This window comes from Populus alba, chromosome 6 (genome assembly GCF_005239225.2).
Source record: "Populus alba chromosome 6, ASM523922v2, whole genome shotgun sequence".
NCBI lineage: Eukaryota > Viridiplantae > Streptophyta > Magnoliopsida > Malpighiales > Salicaceae > Populus > Populus alba.
The window spans coordinates 9,907,803-9,924,554 of NC_133289.1; the positions used below are offsets into that span (position 1 = coordinate 9,907,803).

A 16,752-nucleotide genomic window follows, 5' to 3' on the forward strand; every position below is an offset into this window, starting at 1 on the left:
TTATTAAATTAAAACTAAATATACAATCATTAAAATATAGTTCTCTAAACTAAAAATAAGAACATTAACAATTCCTTTTTTATGATTAATTTGTGGATTAAGATCATTTTATAAATTCCTTCGTATCTGAAAACTTCATAAAATCAAGTGTCACTCTAATTTCAACTAATCAAATTCTCAAACTAGTAAATGTCGCACCCAGTATGCTTCAAGTAGTGACTTGGAATAAACCGTCATGTGATATAAGACAATGACCAAGGTAATTTTACCCATTTTTTAACTTATTTAAGATAGAGAGTTCAAACTTATTTATCATGTATATGATTAAAATTCAGTTTGATTTTTTAATTTGTTTTCAAAACATTACCATTTTAACTTGAAAAACTATCGTTCTGATTTACTTACCTTGATCTTCCGTGTCGGGATAGGTTTCATTACTCTGCTTGAAAGACCGTGTTAATGAATAATATTTTTTTTAAAAAAAAGCATCTTATTTTGCCAGCCACGTTCAAATCTGCCAGGCCCAAAAGAAAGCTCCTGTTGCATATACTAAAATCCAAGCTCTGTGATTGCCCAACAAAACATTGTCTGGGATGAAACTTGAAAGTGAAAACTTGGGCCAGCCACCCAACATCGCAGAATCTTCTGATGATTTAGAAAAAAACAAAATTTTAAAACAGTGGCAAACTTTGGCTCGAATCAAACTCACTCCTCAAAGCAAGCAATTTTGCAGCAGCTAGACTTGATAGATCATAGATGCTTGTGTGATTTAAAACAAATGGAATCTGCAATCAAATATGAAACATCTGGAGAACGCTTTTAGCCAAATATGTTTTCTTTATGTTTTTCCTTTCCTCTTCCATCTCTGTTTTTTTTTAAAAAACCTTCCATTCTATGAATTTCATATGTGTATTAATATCAAATGCTGGCTGTGTGTTGATTTGGGTTGAGTTTTTCTTTATTCAATATGCAATTGCAAACAATAAAAAGTCATGAACCATTTGGATGAATGTTATTTGTTGGACAAGTTAGAGTTTATAATTACCATAAATTCTTTTATCATTTTTATCTGATAGTTCATTGAGATGTCTCATGCAATAAAAGTTGGATCTGCAAAAAGAGAGGAAAATTTATCAACTTTTCATCCACTTTGATTTTTTTTAAGATTTTTTAATTTTTAATTAAGCACAATTAAATAGCTTGATAATCTGTGTTGGTGAGTTTCAAAGTTCAATAAATTTATAGGAAGTTTGAGTTGTTTCTCTCTCTCTCAATTTTTTTTTTCTTTCTTGAAAGAGATATAGAGAAATAGTATGTTGAAAGAGAGAACATTTTTTTAATGATGTGATATTATTTTAAATTATATAACTTTTGTTTTTTTTTTTTAAGTAGAAACAAGCTTTAATTTATAAAATCTAACTAATAATAATATAAATACCCTAAAATTTCTCCTTTCTGATGAAAAAAACCCCCCCTCAAAACTGGAATCTGAAATTCCAAAGAAAAGTGCTGAATTATGAAAACCAATACCCATCCGGAAGTCGACGACCTTTACAGAGAAGCCGAAGATACCCCCCCCCCCAAAAATAAATAAATAATAATAATAATAAAATAACGAGCAAGAGAGAGAGAGAGAGAGACAAACACCATGCACAAGTAACAGAGTTAGGGATCTTTTGCTCTTAAATATATATATTTGGCAGTGAAAAACGCCTAGTTTGATTCCAGCTGGGTTATTTAATTATTTTATTTCCTATTTACTTCAATGGGACTTCCTCTGGATACAAATTGTTAATGAATCAAATTTCTCTATTATGCGAGGATCAAAATGTTACGAAGAAATATGCAGCTTGGTTTTCTTCCATCTCCAAGTGAAATAGCAATGATATTTTAATTTTCTTGCTCAACCCATTAGTTTGACGGAGACGCCTTCGCCTGTCTTCAATTATTTTGTTAGGACTCCATTGCATATTGGTTGAAGCCAAGTTGTCAACCTTTTTTTTTCTTTTTAATTTGGGGTTAGGAAGCTAGAATGTATAATGCAAAATGCTAACATAGAAAAAGATAATGGATTGCACGTCATCGAGTAGTGCCCGTCCACTTCCATTTCGAAATAAATCCTCAAGAACATCTTATAACTATATATAGAGATATATATACATACACACATACATGGTCTTCTTGTAAGCAAGGATTTAGTCTCTTTAATCTATCAGGAGCGAGAGAAAACAAAGAAAGATGGCAGCTCCAATTTTGACGTTGATTGCAGCATCTCTTCTGGTGGGATGCACCAATTCAGCCATGGCTTGGAAGGAAACTTATGGGGTCATAAATGTTGCTGGGAAAGTAATGTGCCAGGACTGCACCAAGGGTTATAATGACTGGATTAATGGTGACAGGCCCATTAAAGGTACCCTTCTCCCTCTATATTCCCCTTGTCGCCTCTGTGATGTTTTTACAGGTGAATCCATCAAATCTTACATGTATCATAGCAAGGTTTTTACTTTACGCGCACAACTATGACATACACTTGAGATCATACAGTAAAATCTCTAATTTTGATGAATTGATGGTTGGTTGCATTGCAGGGAGTAAAGTATGCCTTACATGCACTGATGATAGAGGCAGAGTAATACATTACGATAGCGATGTGACAGATGAAAGAGGAGAATTTGACATGATAGTGAGCAAATACATTAATGGGAAGCAACTGAAAGAGAAGAAATGCTCAGTGAGGCTTGTATCATCACCAGACCCTAGCTGTAACATCCTCACCGACTTCGCTGGTGGGAAATCAGGAGTGAAGCTCAGGCGACCCACTTCCGTGTACCGTGACACCGTTAAATACATGCTCACTCCATTTTACTTCACGTCTCCAATGTGTGATGAGCCTGATACTACTGATCAGTACGATGACACCCAAGGAAACAATTACTGACTAATTATGATTTTAATTTCTTTGAATTCATTGTCCATCTTCTCTTTATACGAATGTAATTGGTGCTTTGTTTTCATTTTGATTTTTGTAAGATAGAGATACCCTCCTTGCGTACGATTTGCAAGGTACTGTTACTATAAACTTCCACAACGATTGAGAATTATTAATCAAGTCAATGCCCTTTTTTTTTTTTAATTTCCATTAACTGATTGCAATGTGATCATCTTCTACTGATTCTATGGCTAAACAGAAGAGAGGAAAAATCAACTTGGTGTATGTTCTTACAACGAAAATAAAATTCACACAATTTTTTACCACAAAAGGCTTACTATTAAACTTGGGTTGTCTCTGAAGTAACTATCCAAAAGAGCCCCAACTGGGATTGCTATGATGCAGATATATCTAATGATATTTGGACAGTGTTATTTTAGCATGTCTGAATTTTATAGACTCGCCCATTCAATGTCCAATTAGAAAGGTTGCCCACAGCTACAGAATTTGCTTCAAATCTAATGTTCCGACCACCGCTGGTATGTTATGTATGGATGCTCAAATCATCCCAAGAGAAATTACAACCAATCCAATGATATTTTAATCACTTGGCAAAAATAGTAACCTGACACACATTGCGACGTGGAAAACATTCAAGCTGCCAAAAAAAAATAAAAAATCTCCTAGGATAATTAAAAAGATAGAAGATTATACTTTAATTTGTTTCTAATGGTATTTTTAATTTATTGTTAGTAATATGGTTGTTAATACAAAATATTTTTGCAGCTACCACTATCAATGATCAATCATCAATCAAGGTTATTGTTTAGTTCCTGCTCATATTGTGTTATCACATTAGAAATAATGGTCTATTTTTTTGCCAGGCTCTGCAGCTCCCATCAAGTTTGTCTTTACGAATACCATGTATATAGACAAGGTTGTCTAGTTTGATCTTCAGGTATAGCCGAACAGGTGCTTGCCTTGAGATAAGCCTATAAGCATGTTTTTTTTTTTTTTTTTTTTTTTTTGTGATCTCTATTTACGACACCCTATTGTGATTGGTCAATCTGCTTAGTTAATTCTGCTAAAAAATGCTACCATTGATCAAATTTTTATATGGTAAGGTTTATTTGTACCATCTTCTAAATCCTCATAGTGTTCAAGATAACCTTCACTCTTAATTGCGTTGTGAGGTTTTATTGTCTTTGTTCATAAAAAAAGATCAACTTGCTTTGAAAGAAATTAACATGGTGTATAGCATGAATTAAAATAAGAGTTGGTTTTCAAGTCCTAAAATTACAACCCTAAACTATAAAAAAAATAGAGAAAAAGACTCATTTTTTTTAAAAAAAGTTTGTAATTCGATAATTTTGTTTAATAAAAAAAAAGCTATACATCCCTATTTATATTACTAATATCAGGAAAATGATTGTTATTGAAAGTTACATAGCTAATAGATTTATAACTAGAGATTCTTAAATTAAATAGATCTTATAAATCCTCACAATTAAATAAATAATTTTACCATGAAATTAAAAAATAGCGCTCGGCGTCATTCTATTCAGTCAGAACATTTGTTGCTGGGCACAATTCTCTACAGTGCTCATATGCAGCTAGTAGCAATAGGGCGTCTCTTTATGCTGTTTTTTTTTCTATTTATTAAAGTGTTTTTTCTTAAAAAATGTAACACCCTGCATATTATTTTAAACTTCTCTGCATGGTTGGTATGCACATGAATTGAAAGTAGATGTTGCGTTGCAGTTTTTTCCCTACAACCTCATCGTTCCATTTGGGCTCCAGATCGTGTAATAAGTACATGTAATGCTAAATTCTCTGTAGGAAAGATACGAAGTGCTTTCTGTTATATGATTAAATATCTTTCGGTAAAACAAAACAGCAATGTAGGATGCAGGTTTGTTTCTTTAACATTATTTTGATTCAATGAATTTTGAGTCTAAAGCAATAATCTAACTTAAAGCAAGATTCATACTTAAATGTACAAGTTTATTGATCATAGTTGGCAGAATAATGTTAACAAGTTCAAGCGAGAGAGCTCTGATTAGAGCCTCTGTTTTTTTTTTTTTTTTCCCCAAAGTTACACGAGAAGAAGAATTTAAGAGCTGCAAAAATGCAGTCCTACTCTATTTCATGTTCAAAGAAACAAAACCCCTGTTTCGCTTTCCACAGGTAGATTTCCATTGAAATATAATTTTACTTCATCCTCTGCAACCAGAGTCCAACCGAGTTTCACATTCACAAGCACCAGTGTATGAGAAAATATATTCCCATTAATCACATCTAGTTTCTTCAAGGATTTGACCCTGCGGTAAAGGATTTAAAAGTTAAAACCACTTTTAACCAAGCTAAACTCAAGTATTTAGTTGCGTATTGATAAAAGATAGCAGGAACTTGACTGCTTCGAGAGTGTAATTAAGCCTATCCTAGTTAAGTTCCCAGAAGACAGGCATTTTATTCACAGTGACCAAGTTTTGCAAATAATTGATAATAGGATCCTCAGCGGGTTTTTGTTTTCCAACTGAGAAACAGCGGTAGCCAGCAGGACAGCATTCTTTCTAACCGTTTCTTTCTATACGTGAGAAAGATAAACGATCCATGACAAAAATTTCATTCATTTATTTCGGATTTGTTTCTCCTCTGCTTCTACCATTGCCATGTATTTCAGCAGAAAACACAAATGTCTGCCGCAAGGGTAGAAGAAGCACGCAGAACCTTCATGGCCAATATAACTTTCTTTTTGTTAGTTTCCTTTATTGTTGGTTGAAACTGATAAAATTGAAAGCAGAGAAGCGCCAAAAATTAATAAAAAAATACGATATACACGAATTTATTGATAAATGACCGAATGATACACAAACATGATAAAAGTACATCAGCATATCAATCTTCTACACAAACAAGCAAACAGGTGTTCTCGGTATTCTTGTAGTTGTATGCATTCAAGTACAGGTCAAGCAGTTGGCGATGCTTTTGCTGCAAGATGGATAAGTGCTCGTTTGTGATAGGTGGCACGGAGTTTTTTGTACTTCTGCACAAAAGACCCAAGATCTATCTCCTTATCAAGGAACTGCCTGTGGAGGGCTTCAGATTCCTCCTCTGTCTTATTCATTGCCTCTGCAGATTAGGAACACAGTCAGATCATACCTAAAGAGCACGCCTTTCATGTCTTATTTTACCAAATGTTTTGAGCTTTCAAATGGATCAACTTTAATTTAAGTTGTACCTTGTAGCATTTGCAGGAGGGAGGCAGGAGAGCAGGACCTCAACAACTCTTCTTTCTGTCTTTCCAGCTCGTTTAGTTTTTCTTTAGCAGCAGCCAGCTCAGTTGTCCGTATTATCCTGCACTGAGCACACAACAAAGGAAAAAATGGTTTTAAGTTCAATCCATTGGATTAACAAGCAAGGAAGGAAATGACCACACAATTAAAAACTCACTTGGTTTCTAAGCTCCATTATGCGTGGCTCTTTCTCCAAGTTCTCTCCTATATATCCAAAACAGTAATTTGACATTAGTTTATCCATTTATAGCTAAACCACGTTAAATATTTCAAAAAATGTGTCCAGCCACTTACTCGCAAGCTGCAGAGTTTCCTTGCGAAGCTCATCTCTTATCTGATGGAAACAGCCAAAAATGCAATCACAAACAATTTTGCGGAGTTTCCAAAAGGAGAGTAGAGGTCCCCCCCCCTCTCTTATTGGAAGGTTGACGAAAGAAAGGAACAATTTAACATCATGCAATATTTATGCAATTTTAGTTGTAGTTATGGCGTGGTTCAGAAAGCACGGGAAAGTATCCAATCACATGAAGAAAATGTAAGTCAGGTGATTTCTTCTTATTTGACAAATGCCTGCGTGCTTGCTTGGGTATGAGAGCATGTTTGCATGTGCATGCACATCTGAGTTTATGTCGTGCCTGACTTGTTACCATGGACACACAAGTCACTCTTAAATCTGTAATAGGTTGCACACTGTGCAGTTTATTCTATAAAAAGACATCCGTGTTATTCCTTGTATCACATTATCATCTTCAGTTTTGATTCTGGAGAAGGGCAAAGAAAGCTAAGTCTATTTGCATCCCCTGCCAGAAGAATAATAATTGACTAAATGAGTAGTGAGTGGCAGGGGATGGAACTAAAACTAAGGACACTAGAGGAGAAATGAAAAGAAGCAAAGTTCACTTGGCTTGATTAATTTGGATCATGTAAAGACATAGAAAACTGAGATAAATTTCCAAAAGTAGGTGGTTCGTTCCTTGTGTAAGATACACATTCAGAGTCAATTACAAATGAGGAATACTTTTCAAGAGAAATATGATGGGATTCAAGAGGGAAATTATAAATCATTAATATTTGTTTCTTACCTCCGCTTATCTCCTTGTTCAAGTATTCAAACAAAAGAAATTGTTAGAAGTTTCACTCTACTTCTCCTAACTGATAATAATGACAGATGATTCTAAAATCCAAAGGCCTAGTTAAAGACAAAATGACACTTTGAATTATCATTAATACTGCAAATTCCTTGGAAAATAAGATCTCCAGACACAAACACCAAGATGGGGTTAAGATGGCAGTACCAACAGGTAACCAGGCTTTTATGATCCTACCAGTACGAGCTGTGACCAAGAGTGTTAAAACCATACCACTCAGCAAACAAAAAGCAAGACTTAAATTTTATTGTAAATGCCAATAAAGGGAAAAGGAAAGAGCTTAACTTACATTATTTTGAATTTTAACCTGGTCAAGTGAGAGTAAAAATTGATGGTATGCATCCTTGTCAGACAACAGCTTCCGTAATTCATCAACACTATCAGAGATATTTTCAAAGAAAAAAAGTAATTAGAACATGTGCACTGCAACATGATTTTTTCCAAGCTACAGAGGCAATCATCTATTTTGATCGGTAACATTTGAACAAAAAACACAGACGAAAATCCTCTTCCACCTCTTTCAAATTTTTACAGAGATTATTTATTATTTTTATTCATTTTGACTAGATAAAAAAAACTAGTCGTCTACAAAGGCAACATTTATCAAAGCACCACACCTCAATGTAGCAATATACATCACAAAACACAAAACAAAAATCATGGGAACAAAAACCCTTAATGATCTTCAAAGAGCCCAGATAAGAAAACAAAAATGCCTTTCTGACTTGATATTAGGTAAAACATATATGCAATCAAGTTCGCAAAAAAAACATATATTAAAGCACATCCAATTCACGGTCAACCTTATAAGCATATCTGGTAGAAAACAAGGTCAGTAGCCTGCAATAATTTGATTCCATAGTGAACAAGAAAACATGAGAGTAGGTCACCTTTTGTCCTTCAAAAGAGTGATAAAGGCAGCAGCTTCAGCAGGTGAAGGGGAGCGGGGGCGTTCTGCAGGGCTTTGGAAACTGTGGGAAGTGGAAGAGATATTACTAGTTGGAGTTGCAGGCCGTGAGGAAGATGGGGAACCACCTACAGATGGAGGGTACCAAGATTGTGCTGGACCTTGAGTAACCTCTTGTGGACGTGGCTGCCCTTGTTGCTCCTGAGAACCCCTGTAAGAAAATAATAATACAAAAAAAATTAATTCAAATAAAATCCCTAGAAATTCAGGTTAATCAACAGATAGATAGATACCAGAACTTGAACATAGCTTCTTTAAGAGAGAGCGAAAATAGGGATCTGGATCGTCTGATTGATTAGTCAATTAAGGTTTAAAAGTCTTTAAACTCTATGTGTCGGGTTACAAGAAGAGAGAAAAAACAGGTGATCCTTAGATTTTGGCAACGGTTTTTTATTTTAATTATTACCGTAAATTTTAAAAAAGTGGAGAGTTACATTGTTTGGAAAAAAAAAAAAAATGGTAAAATGATGGAAAACACGATATCTACTAAAACTTTTGTTTGTTTTTTTTAAAAAAGCTTTTTTTAGTTGAAAATAATATTTTTTTAATTTTAAATTAATTTTTGTTGGTGGTTTTAAATTTTTTTAATTGGTTGATATTAAAAATAATTTTTTTTAAAAAAAATTATATCTACTAAAACTTTTGTTTGTTTTTTTTATTTTAAAAGCTTTTTTTTTAGTTGAAGATAATATTTTTTATTTTAAATTAATTTTTGTTGGTGGTTTTAAGGTTTTTTTTAATTGGTTGATATTAAAATAATTTTTAAAAAAAAGTTATTATTTTGATATATTTTTAAATAAAAAATATTTTAAAAAATAATTACTATCATGAATATTTTTTAAAAGCTTGCTTTTCAAAAAGCAATGTGTTTCACAAATTCAAGATCAATTAAAATTTAAATAAATCAAACACTAATAAAACATGACACATTGTCAATGATTATTATTGGACTCACGAAGACAACTTGTATAAGCTATAGAAGTATTTTGTTTTCAAGTAATTCATAGAACATCCTTGCATAATGTCACTGCAGGCTAATCCGATAACTTCAAGAATTTTTCATGTGAGACTATTCTCCATCAAAAACAATTCACAAGGTATAGAGAGAGCTGGAATCAATTGTCTTGTTAATGGTGACAAGACGAAACTATCCACTTCCACTCATTTACCTCTGTAATACAAATATAATATACTTGGAAAGAAAGTAAACTAGTTCCCTAATTTCGAATGTGAATCATCTTTTTTATTGGTTCTGAAGAAATGAAGCAGTTTTTTTTTTTAAAAAAAACAACAAATTGGAAGCCATTAAATACCTTAAAGAGAAAAAAGCTGAGGAACAAGTTGAAGAGTTGGAATGAAGAAAAACAAGAATAGCTTGGCACACTTGAAGCCTTGAACTATGGTTCCTGACAGTAGATTATCAGCTGAAGAAGTCATGATATCTGCACAGCAGGTTTCGAGTTCGAGTTAAGACATATATCACTTGTAAGAATTTAGGACAGCTAAAGTTTTACTCACTCATCTGAACCTGCAAAATACGCTTTCCAGTGAATGAGGTTTTCTCGAATCCAAAAAAAAAAAAAAAAAGTCATGAGGGTAGCAAGAACTGACAAGATTGACAATCAACAATTTGATAATGCTTGCAAATTCCTTATCTTGTGTGGTTTCTTGTCTTTCAACAGAGGAAATTCAGTTCAACAAGTTCATTATTTTGCAGAAGTTCTTCAAGAGAGGGGGATTGAACAAGAAATTGAGGTTGTCATATTCGGGAATGGGAAGTAAAGGTCAGCTATTGCATCCCCAAGAGACAACAGTCACTCTAATCCTACTCTTATCACGACAACTCTATAATCAAGTTAGTCATTTCTTTGATTCCTTAGATTTTTTGAGTTAAATTTTTCAGGTTGGTTGCTGCTTCGTTTTCATGCTATAAAAAGTATATGGGCCATCAATGTTGAAAAAGGGGTTGTAAGTTGTAACTTTCAGCTGTTAGGTGGAGACAATGGCAGGTCAGAGAGGTGCAATTATGACACCAAACCACAGATTTTAGCTCATATATTGAAATTATGCTTGAGATATTTGGCTAAGTTTTGCCTGTGAATAGGCACCAACTGACAGAGCAAATGTGAGTCAAACACAAGAGAGAAGGAGAAAGGCTATTGCTTTTGTGGCTGGTAAAAAGTGAGTGGTAGGGAGAGAGAGGTGAGGTAATTACAAGATAGTGGGTGTGAAGATTGTCTTCTTTTACTATGGTAAATTGTAGTGTTTCTTCTATCCAATAATATTGATTGCTCCATGAACGTAGATAAGTTGCTAAAGAACATTAAATTTGTTGTGCTAAAAAATCAACAGTTCTATCAAGTGCTATAAGAGCTTTGGTGTTCCATCAACAAAGAATATCAAGCAACTGTTATTTGCCAAATCTTTGTTCTTTTAATAGTTTTAATTAGCATGTTAATTATCTTAATAAATTAGAATTCCTTTTATTTTCTTTGCTTGAACCGGAAACAGTTTTTTGTCTCTTTTTTCCCAGAATTATTACCATCCTCTGAAAGTCTCTATTCAATTCGCTGGGCCAAATCTTGTTCATACATATATAGTTGGATTCGCAGGAAGCAAAGGAGGAAAAGAGGTTCCCTCTTGTTGCATGATCAAGATTCAGCAAAGATAGGAAGGTTGGGGAGATTAATTCTCATTGAATAATTAATTATTCAGTTTGCAGCTGCTTCTCTTAAAAAGATCATTTGTATAGGAGCTGTAGCGATTCCAAACTCATCCTGGTGTGCTTATTGTCTTGAGTTTTAGCGATAATGGCATTTTATTCGTACCATGATTTAGTATGGACTCCATTCAATAATTGAAATCAGCAATTAAGCTGTGAGATTTACCCCATAGAAAGTATTTTCAAAACCTTTTCCCATCTTATTTATTTATTTTATAAGCTAGGAATCCAATAAATAACCACCAAGAAGCTACAAGGAAGCCATTGATGAAGGCAAGAACAAGAGCACAGCTACAGATTAACAGCCAAAAAAAGAGAACAACTGCAACCTGAAAACAGGAAAAGACGATAACAGAGCAAACCTTAAGCTATTATCCAGGGCACCTTCAATGAAAAAGGCAGAGCTCATATTTCTTCGTAACCGTTTCAAAGCTCAATATTGGTTTTTTTGTTTTTGATGGGAGAATCAATAGATTTCTCTAACATTGGTGGACAATTTGTCTTGCCATATAAACCACTAAAAGTTATTTGGTGATTTAGTAACATTCCCCACCATCTGCAGAGAAACACAAGGCTGTTCGACTGGAACCTGCAAGCATTTATAAGATCAATGAACATTGTTTGGTAAAAGAAGATGAAAGTGTTGGTCACGTGAAGGGGGTGCTTACGAAGTGGCCAGCTCCAAGGATCCAATAGAAAAACAAGTTCTTGTACGAACTTGTAAATCCCTTTGTGGTGGTGTTATCACTTTTGCAATATAAAGGAGAACGATCCAGGCTTAAGAAATTCTGCAAACCATCCCACCTGAAATATTCAATATTGTAAGAAGGAAGAGGTTTACTTTTCAAGCTTGTAAGGTTTAACTTGATTCAATTAGCTAAAATGAGGGTTGAGATGGAGGTACTTGAGTTTGTTAACCCACGCTTCTGCTCCTTTGGTTGAGCATATGAGATCAACCTGTGTATTCATGAAAAATCAATCTAATTGTTAGGGTTTCATACCATTTTGTTAGGGAGTTGTCTATCTAAAAACATAATTTTTATAGAGGGTAATCCTAAAGAGATCGAAAAAACAAAAAAAAGTGGCCTCCTATCTAGGTTTCATGATGAGTTTCCATGAAGCATCAAGTAGTTAACAATATAAGATAAATTTTATACATATTTTCTGGCCTTTTCGAATATTTTTGGACGGATTTGAACCCCAGATATCAGATTTGTTTTTCTTTTTTTTAACTGAAGAGAAAGTTTTGCTCAAGTTGCAAAGCCAAATGCTTACACACACACACACACACACATTATACATATAATTCGTTTTATATTTAGCCCAAAAGTATTAAAAAAAAAATGATTCTAGGTCTGTGCATCTTTCATGTGGGAGGGAACAACATAGGAATACTGTTAAAGGCAAACAAAAAAAAAAAGTTTGTCCAGATATATTAGGTGATATGGTACAGCCTGAAGCTGTTGTCATACCTGTCCATTGTATATAGTCACGTTTATTCCTTTGGCTAAGAGCTCGTCAACCTGGAAAATAATTGCAAGTTCTAACATTTAAGATGAGCTAAACGGGGTTTGCTGCTTTCTTCCACTCGATGCATTGAACACAAAGAAGAAAGTTAGTGAAGATTTTACCTCTTGGATTCTGGGCTTCATGAAATCACCAACCATGGCCTGGAAAACCAACCCACCTTGTCCATCCCATCTGTTGAAGATTAGTGGATTGATTAGTAGAATCCAGCAAATTAATGGAGTAAATCCTGCTAAATAACAGTATTCAATGAAACAACTCAAAACATATAAGTCATGAAGACTACCTAGTTTAACTTACGTCACATTATCAGGAATAATCTTTAGTTTCTGTCTTATTGGCCCGTTCATTAGGTCATAAAGGTTTACGGTACTCCTCACTCCAGTGCTCCCTGGTGATGGATACATTTTAGTGCTCATATATCTCGAATAGCTGTCAGCAGCCACAAATCCTTTTGATTCTTGGGTTGTGCTCCCGATGACAGGATCATTTACATAATCCAACAGGAAGTTGTAGAAATCCTGAAACAATTACTCGAATTCCTGAAATTTCATGTGTGCATTGAGGCTGACAGATGCTTATATACTAATTGAAGGCATACCACGTTGTTACTGTTGGAAGAGACAACATGCTCTAGTTCTCTCCATGTTGATGTCGCATCTTCATATTTTCCTTCAGCTAGCTGCTGCTGAATCTTTACAGCTAAACTATTTTTTCAGACTAGTTTTTGTTAAATCACCTCAGTTATTCATGAAAAAAAAAAAAAAACATGAGTTGCAGGTAATATAGCTTTGATTAGGACCTGTTTGAGCTGTTTAAGCCATTGCTGTTCATTCTTGATAGATCTTTGAGAAGAGGACCCCATGTAAACTGCATCATTATCCAGTTAAAAAAGTCTCAAGATTTAGCAGGTGACCTGCTCATCGAGCTGAAAGGAAGTGGCTTTCATTTGCATGCCAATACGTGGTATTTACTTACCACGAAATCTTCAGGAGAAATCCAGCTATCTCCCAAAGCAACTCCTGAGAATTAAAGTAGGAAACATTTTCTCTAACTGAGACACTTACAATCATACAACATAAAATAAAAATATTGTGTACTTATACCCCCTAGCTGAAGCTTCAATTCCCCTGCTTCAATGGCTTTGAGAGCTGAAACCCCGAGTGTGGCAGCAAATTTGCCTCCATATGACTCAGCAAAAATGTATAAAGGACTTTTTTGGAGAGTTTCGTTTCCATTAAAGAGCTCTTTCAACAAAGCAGTTAAATCAGCTGCTGCCTCTTCATCACTCCTAACCACCAGTGCCTCGTCCTCCACGTAACTAAAACCGGGCTATCCTAAATCCCATGAACCAAAGAAATCACTCACGTTTTGCCATGTAAGACAAACAGGGGAGGAAAAAAAAAACGTCAAAAAGAGTGATGCACCAACAAAAGAAAAAAAAACGCACCACAAATAAAAGATCTGCTTTCAGGAGCCAAGTCGAATTGCGGGGGTTCAGACCGCCGTCCAGCGGTCCTATTTCTATAAAATTTCCAAATGCTACACCAGAGCCTCCCTGATTTCAATACAATGTATCAAATCACAATAATCTAACTCACATCTAATAATATAAGAAATATTATACAATTGACAATATCGTTTAGATTCAAGTCGTTTAAAATTCAAACCCACTGGTCCTCCTTGGAGCCATAAAATTATTGGCCATGGTTTTGTGGGATCTTCAACCCTATGAGGACTTTTGTAATGCCACCAAAATAGATGAGCCTCTGCATTAATTGCACGTAGTGAGAATAGGGAAACTACTGTTGTTGACGACAGGAAGACCAGACCAAAATATTTAGTAAAAATGAAGGGAAAAAAAATCTAAGAAACTATATATATATATATATATATATATATATATGGACGTACTGGGTCGAGCTTCAACATATCCCCATTGCTCAGAGCCATCATCAGTTCCTGCAGCCAAGGCCAGATAACTGTGAAGCAAAGGAAAGCAAAATATTCCTAGAAGGCAAAGGAAAACAAGGTAGTGTTTCCCCATGGAAATTAACCGATTATGTGAGTTGATTAATTCGAGGCATTATTAATCTATATATAATAGTATATCATGGAAACATCGCATAAGAACCTTCTCCTCGTTATCCCCGCCTATATTTGTTTAAGAAAACGATGGTACAATGCTTGAAATTAATAATGTAGATGGAAATCTCAAGGAAAAAACAATGTCTAGTCAACGCTTAAAGTAAAAACATTGTAAGAACCTTAAATTAAAAATTAAAATGTAAAAAGGAAAAAACTCAGTGTAGTCAACGCTGAAATGTTATTGGTGACCATCATGATCCAAAGCAAGGATTCATCTTCGCCTTCATAGTAAGTAAGGTGTCCTTGAAGTAATATCATTAAATCAATATCCAATTATTAATATTTTATGCTCTCTGATTAACATTGCAATCAGGGAAGGCAATCCTAGAAATCTGGATACACTAGTTTATATCAGGTGGATTATGCTTCTCTTTCAAGTGATCATCATGTGAACCTATCAGCGTCTTCTAATTGCTAAAAATTTATGATGCTATATTTTAAGTTCGAAAGAGAAGAAAAGAATTTCCTGTTTTGAAGCTTGTAGTATGTTTCTGTACGTTGGTGTATAATCAATAAGTATTTGTGTGCTGGACTGGATTCTATAAAATGAGAGGAAATCTGCCTTGTTCTTCTGGTCAAATGGCAAGCAAAAGATAAGGCATAAGAATATTCTGAAATGGCAGAGGTTATTTTTTTTAAAATTATTTTTTTAATTTAAAAATATATTAAAATAATATTTTTTTATTTTTTAAAAATATATTTTTGATATTAACATTAAAAAATGATTCAAAAATAAATAAAAAATTCTAAATTTACTAAAACTCTGATGTAAACGCAACCTCAAATAAAACTTTTCATCTATTTTTCCTATCAAAATTTCATGATAGGAACGGATAAAATGTGCTAATTTGCTCTTATAATCTTTTTGTTTTGTTTTTTTTTCTTATTAATCTATGATTTTTTTTTTTTAATTTCTACCCTTCAATTATAGGTTTTTTTAAAAAAAATTGATAATTTTTCGTCATTGAAGTATCACAATGCTACTAAAGTCTATCACTCTTTCAACTCTTTTAAGAGTCTTTTCATCCAGGAGACATGTTTGTCTTTTATTTTATTCTATAACCCACATCTTACTTCTTTATAAGTCATCTACTCTTAGTTTAATAGTATAATTAGTTCTTCAAGTTGCAAGGTCAAAGTCATTTATTGTTTTTTTAATATAATTACTAACTTTATCATCTGATAGTTATTAAATCTCCTGATTGAAACTGTTTTCATAAATAATCCTTACCATTAATTTAGTGTTTCCAGAGCTAAGAAGAAAAAAACTATTTACTATCTTGATGAACCACTACCCATAAACTAAATAATTTATTACATAAATATTTTGAGTTACGAGAGATCATCGCTTACTACTTGAAATAACCCTCGGGGCAAAGAGAGACTTCTCTGTTGATAGCATATTATATAGAAAGTAAGGGTGTATTTATTTACAATGCCATGCAAATGATATGTTTGGCTATCATAAATGTAATGATTTTTAATGGAATATTCTATAACAATAACAGAGATAGATTTGTGCACTACTTTATGGGATTTTTCTTATTAAAAGTCATGGATAGAAGATAAGCGTAAGATTGGAAATGATCTATGTTAAATTATAAAATATCCTGTAAAAGGCATGGCAGAAGCTCAGGAGTTTAACTCATCAAAGGTGCTTTAAAGAGATAAAAGTAGTCAAACAAATCTGGTTCTCGCGCATGTCAAGGAGTAGAAAGAAGTTGATAAGCTACCTAAATTAAACAAAATGCTGCATGCAGAGCTATTGTGATGGTGAAACATAATCAAAGAAATTAAGCAACTAGGCGATGGATAATAGGAGTAGGAAATTGGATTAGATACTTGTTAGACACAATAATTAAAGAAATTAAGCAGCTAGACGATAGATAATAAGAGTAGAAAATTGGATCAGATACTTGTTAGACACAATAATCACAGAAATTAGGCAACTAGACGATGGATAATAGGAATAGAAAATTGGATCAGATACTTGTTAGACACAATAATCAAAGAAA

The 16,752-nt window shown here is 33.8% G+C and overlaps 3 protein-coding genes across 3 annotated transcripts; 1 reads left to right on the top strand and 2 right to left on the bottom strand.

Moving 5' to 3' along the window:
• The first annotated feature begins 1,622 nt into the window (after positions 1-1,622).
• On the top strand, positions 1,623-3,113 carry LOC118048180 (pistil-specific extensin-like protein). The gene is made up of 2 exons (XM_035057760.2): positions 1,623-2,410; positions 2,589-3,113. Exons 1-2 carry the CDS (start codon positions 2,239-2,241, stop codon positions 2,936-2,938), a joined length of 522 nt encoding a protein of 173 aa, XP_034913651.1. The 5' UTR covers positions 1,623-2,238; the 3' UTR covers positions 2,939-3,113.
• A 2,633-nt stretch (positions 3,114-5,746) lies between these two features.
• LOC118048470 (vacuolar protein-sorting-associated protein 37 homolog 1) lies at positions 5,747-8,732 on the bottom strand. Its single transcript, XM_035058159.2, has 7 exons — positions 8,574-8,732; positions 8,264-8,491; positions 7,663-7,750; positions 6,520-6,559; positions 6,383-6,429; positions 6,171-6,291; positions 5,747-6,061 (listed from the first exon to the last, which is right to left on the bottom strand). The coding sequence occupies exons 1-7, from the start codon at positions 8,585-8,587 to the stop codon at positions 5,898-5,900; spliced, it is 702 nt and encodes a 233-aa protein (XP_034914050.1). The 5' UTR covers positions 8,588-8,732; the 3' UTR covers positions 5,747-5,897.
• A 2,535-nt stretch (positions 8,733-11,267) lies between these two features.
• Positions 11,268-14,636, bottom strand: LOC118048280 (serine carboxypeptidase-like 51). The gene is made up of 13 exons (XM_035057887.2): positions 14,504-14,636; positions 14,264-14,358; positions 14,040-14,147; positions 13,696-13,921; positions 13,568-13,611; positions 13,392-13,459; positions 13,191-13,296; positions 12,890-13,110; positions 12,694-12,763; positions 12,535-12,585; positions 11,967-12,019; positions 11,731-11,866; positions 11,268-11,651 (listed from the first exon to the last, which is right to left on the bottom strand). The coding sequence occupies exons 1-13, from the start codon at positions 14,634-14,636 to the stop codon at positions 11,580-11,582; spliced, it is 1,383 nt and encodes a 460-aa protein (XP_034913778.1). The 3' UTR covers positions 11,268-11,579.
• Positions 14,637-16,752: the final 2,116 nt, after the last annotated feature.